At 36.8% G+C, this 5,211-nt stretch overlaps 1 protein-coding gene across 2 annotated transcripts in view; it reads right to left on the bottom strand.

Moving 5' to 3' along the window:
* Window positions 1–5,211, bottom strand: part of LOC112161164 (potassium voltage-gated channel, KQT-like subfamily, member 1.1) — a gene marked incomplete at its 3' end in the record, with an annotated part of 58,030 nt that overhangs the window by 18,670 nt on the left and 34,149 nt on the right. For both annotated transcript variants that reach the window (XM_024296193.2, XM_024296194.2), the window contains 3 exon segments: window positions 2,871–2,967; window positions 3,992–4,070; window positions 4,479–4,605. In XM_024296193.2, coding sequence (XP_024151961.2) covers window positions 2,871–2,967; window positions 3,992–4,070; window positions 4,479–4,605 — 303 coding nt within the window.

Here is a 5,211-nt window from a genome sequence, read left to right as displayed (position 1 = left end):
TTGTTGATTGATCAATTTCATAAAACAGTCTATCATGATTTAGGTAAACAGTAACATCAATCAGGAAACATGTAACTTATATGTAATATGCACTGATTATCATCAAAATATGATTTATAAATCCAGGAATCACCCCTACACATTCCAAAAATAAGTTTTCAAGTATCAATAAGGTGCTTATTGATAATTCTCTGAAAGAATTATCCACTAAAAAATCTGTAAGCAACAAGGGAAAGCCAATTTTGTGACAATCGCTCGAAAAAACGTTTGTTTTCCCTCATATTGTGGAAAAATGTAAACATTACAAAAGTTCATACTTAGCTTCAAAATGACCACATACGCTAAAGATCTAATGGCCATCCCATAATAATTTCAGAACTTTGTTAACAGGCATATTGATTTCATTATGGGATTTTTAAATATTTAACTGAGCCCCATAAGAGATGTAGGGTTTTAACATTTTAGCCTGCTGTGGTGTCATCAGGTGATATCACCCTATGCCCTAAATTCATTTTTGTTGGGTATTGGGTGCATGGAAATGTATGCTGAACGCCCCATTGAGAAAAAGGAATTATGAAAATAATATTGTCCTGGCAATCCAGGACTCCTGCAGCCCATAAAAATACTGCACCATGGTAAAACAACAAAGAACAAAAGCTCCTTGATTACAATAGTACTCTGAAGTCAATAAAAAAACAAAACAAAAAAACTTCTGGTTACCTTAAATCTATTTTTTTAATATGTCCATTGTTAGGTCTGAACTCTAAAGGATTTGTCTGAAGAAAAATCTCCAAAAAGTTCCTGTTTGTTTCGTTTTGGGCATTATAGCGTTGGCCTAAGGGCAAAAGAGAAAACTGCAACAGAATACGGTTTTCACATTTATTTAGCCTTTTCCATCACATTCTATCTTTGAATTGTGCTCATATTGATATCAATATGCAACAACATTTATGTATTGTAACTTTTAGAATATTAAAATAGTATTAAAAAAATAATCACTTTTTCTTAAATTGCATTATTGTTCTTAAACATACATCAAAGATTTGACAGAACATTCCAAGTTTTTGGAGTTAAGATGTTATTTAAACTTTATTGATAAAATCCAGATGACAAATTTTGTAATGTCATGTTTTAAAGAGATATAGAACGTATCCACCAAGATAAAGATACATTTTTGTTCACAACATTGACAGTTAAAGATGCAAAAATTTACCTTATTTACCTACTGTCTCAAATTTGATCTACTTAAAAGCTGTGCAAATTTAATCTGTGATAATACATTTGCTTAACGGAAACATCACAATGTCAAAAAAAAAACTTGCATTTATCGGAAAAAAAGATTTTACTCTTGGAAATGGTGGTTTTTGGGGCTTATTGAAAGTGTTTTGCAAAATTGCAATGCAAATACTTTTTTTTAATTAAATGAGTCATATAACCACGAAGAGGTCCCACAGCATGACACAGCTCGTGAAAAGTTGAGTGTGTCATGTGGAATTGTTGGATCCACAGCTCCTATGTAAAATTACAAACCACAATTTACCAAAATCGCTTCATCCGTAGCCGGTCCCACATTGCTCACAGCTTCACGGCCTAATAAGATGCAGACGTCTCTTTTGATAAATAATGATGCCTTGACAGAAATTTGAATGTATCGGCTGAAATTCAAAGTATTATATAAATCCTTTGCTGTGTTTTTGAATGACTTATCGCATGAGTTGGTTTGTGTTTATTCATGTAAATATGATTTAATAGAAACAGTGTAAGTGTAAAATAATGTTTTTTGACATTTCTTGAATTTTGATAAGTTTTGCGCATACATGTACTGGGAAAGCAGCTATTTTTTTAACATGATGTAACCGTTTGATAAAGACTAAAATAAGAATAAATTGTACATTTTTTAATACAGCAAGTAGTCATTTTTTAAAAAAAATAATAAAATTAGATTAGCTATTGTCATAAAGTCTTGAAAACTTCTTAAACTTTTCCCGCTAAAAGTGTTTTTGAGATTTCAGGGAGGCAGCCATTTTTAAATGAGCAGGAAAAGCCCTTCTACTGCCCCTAGTGGAATGATGATGAACTACAAGGCAGCAAACATGGACCAAATGTATATACAATGGGTTTTTAAGGAAAGTTACGATTGTGTTAATGGGATAGAACTCTCAGATGTGTTTATCAAATATGATACAAATGATTATAGAGCTACAGTTTCACGTTTCCTTATGTTGACAGTGCTGTAGGAAATGTTATTCCAAAAAAAGTTGCAATATAACAGAATCCTCAGCTGGTGGTGTCAGCAGGGACACATTATTACTTTCTCATGCCATCCTGAACTGCAAACCTGCTGTCTGATAACCTTCACCGGAGGTCAGAAAGGACTTTACAGCTGAGATCACTGGCTGCTGATGACCATCTTCAGCTACTAGCAACGTTGTTATCAGCCAAGGCCAAGACAAGGAAACACAGCGGGCAGCCTCTGATGGGTACAAGCCTCCACACCCCGCTCATCACTCTTTCCTTTTTATATGGACATTACAGACAACTGCCACAGGGAATAATCACAGCCACCTTTGTGTCTCAGCCTGAATGACATCTTGGAGGAAGAAATAATCCTCTTGAGCAGAAGTGTAAAGAACATTAAATACCCAGCCTAATGTTTCCCATGCTTCCCCTCTCAACACTCTTTAAGCTGTGCATTGTACTTTGATTTCTAGACCCTCTCTTTACACTGAGCAGCATAGAAAATAATAAAAGATGAGGAGAACCTACTTCTCCCCCGACAGGGAGCCTCTGGGTTACTAATTGGAAGCTCTGAAGGCGGTGATGGCGGCGGACTGGCAGTGTAACGGGCATCTGACGCCGTCGGTGTATACCTGCCGATGAATGAAGACAACAGATCCCAGGAGACGCCAGGTTCCGCCCTGCCTGTCAACGTGGAGCATGCGCAAAATCTGCAGGAAGCGGATCCCTCTGAAACACAGAATATCTCCATCACTCAAACGTGTATTGCTGGCACGCAGAAGAACGGCAAGGTGTGTGGATATCTACACTTTGCACACACAGAGCCATTAAAGTCAAAGGCACTGGATGAGTTTCAAGACGCGGTTTATCGCGGGACACGCTTGCCAACCCAAATCAACGTATCCCAGTTTGCCAAACAATCAAATGTCATCTTAAAGAAATGTTCAATTTAAAATCGAGAAAATAAGCCAACTCAATTAAATATTGCCATTTTAATCCAATTAGTTTCCGACTGAATGCAGTCCAACTGGGTATAATAGTATTTTTTAAAAGTGCCAATATTTAAAAGAATAAAGAACATTTTCAAGCCCTTCTCTTGGATTTAATTCTGTGTCAGAAGCATTAAAGAGATTAATCTCCCATTAAATGAAGACACATCCAGTAGCTTTTCTAAGCATACGTGTAGTAGGGCTGGGAATCACTGGGTACCTGTCTCACAATATTGATGTTATCGCGATACTGCGATAATTGATAAATATCGTCTCTACTAACTCACATTATATGGAAGAAAAAATATTTTTAGGGGAAAATATGTCCCCATTTATTGTTTAGCTTGAACACAATCATAACAAACAACTTGTGTCTTATTTTGTGCAACAAATAATGGACATTTTTGTGCAACACTGCTGGAATCAGTATGTCTTTGACAAGTATTAACACCAATTGAATTGGAATTATCTGTTAAATTCAGTGTTAATAATAGTAAACATGACTAGCAGTGCCTCTACTTGGTGCAAAATTGTTGTAAACAATAGAAGAAAAAATTAAATAACAGTCAGTGTTCAGAATCGCGCCCCGTCGACCTCCAAAGGAACGTCTCACCAAAGGATGGCAAGTATTTACAGCCACTTCAAATGAAAATAAAAGATCGATACTTGGTGAGAACCCATCAAGAATCAATCACAGGACTAAATATCGCAATACATTGCAGTACCAATATTTTGGCACTCCCCTGATGTGTAGTGTGTCTTACCTTACAGCAGAGGTTGCAAAGACCTGACCTTTGGAGCCCACCGAGAGCACAATTATGGAGGCAACAACTACAATTAAGTCTGCATTGACAGAGAATGACATTGTATTAGTGGAAACAGCAACAGTCTCAGTGCAGCTGAATGACATAGAGTAAAAGCTGGGAGAGGAAAGCATACAGATGGAAAATTATCATCAATTTTGGCTTATGCAATTAATTTATTAATCAATTTGCCTGGTGGCAAATAACAACAATAATGCTCTCTGCTGCATATTCAAAGAGAATGCACCTGAGAGTTCCAATCTTAAGAATAGGAAAATAACAGAGGGTGGAAAAATATTGCAGTGACAGTTTTAATTTCATGCCGAATTTGTCTTAGGTATCTCATTCTGGGACAAAGCTCAGGGTATGCTGCTTAAAAATTGAGTGAGTGGGTGGTGGGAGTGAGACGTCTACAGAAACGTGTGTGCCTGAAGGTTGTGTTACCCACCTATAATGGATATGGGCTTCCTGGCAAAGCGCAGTCGCCCCCAGATGCCAACATATTTACTCCGGCAGCCGGCAGACCAGAGGCGGACAAAATATTCAACGCCAAAGAACACCACAAGGACGATTTCCTGATAGATGAAACAGACAGAGTGACACAGAGACAAGGCAATCAAATGTGTGAGTTTGTTCCAATTTCTGCTAAAAAGTAAAAAAAAAAAAAATGTGTGGGTAAATGGAATATGCACCTGTCCCATACAACAAACCTCATCATGTCCTCACAGTTCATTAAGAATCATTGATTGCCCTTCAGCCGGCAGAGCATCTCTCAGATTTGAAAGTGTGCCACATCATTGATGAGCTTTATGATTCAGCAGCTACAGCCGGATGACCGCCAGAGATTATGACCAATTAGTCCAAAAAATATATTTATCCACTGTTGTGTTCACTTTAGATGAAAGCTCTATGATTTTTAACATCAAAAACTAAAAAAAAAACATCTCACATAATTATCTTTTACATCATTTATGAGAACACTAATTACCTGAGCCTCATAGACCGCCGTTTAGTCACACATTGAATTTCTTACAATCTTTTGAAGCTGTGAAATAGTCAAAAGGAAGTTCTTTTAGATCAGAATTAGTCTTCAATGGTCACAGGGTTTGCACACAGTTCTGCGTGTGCAGAAAGGTTAGAAATATTCATGTTTAACATTTACGTTAGCAAAAATTTGGGGC

The sequence above is a fragment of the Oryzias melastigma genome, linkage group LG3, assembly GCF_002922805.2.
Source record: "Oryzias melastigma strain HK-1 linkage group LG3, ASM292280v2, whole genome shotgun sequence".
Lineage (NCBI taxonomy): Eukaryota > Metazoa > Chordata > Actinopteri > Beloniformes > Adrianichthyidae > Oryzias > Oryzias melastigma.
This window is presented reverse-complemented; position numbering and strand designations above follow the sequence as displayed.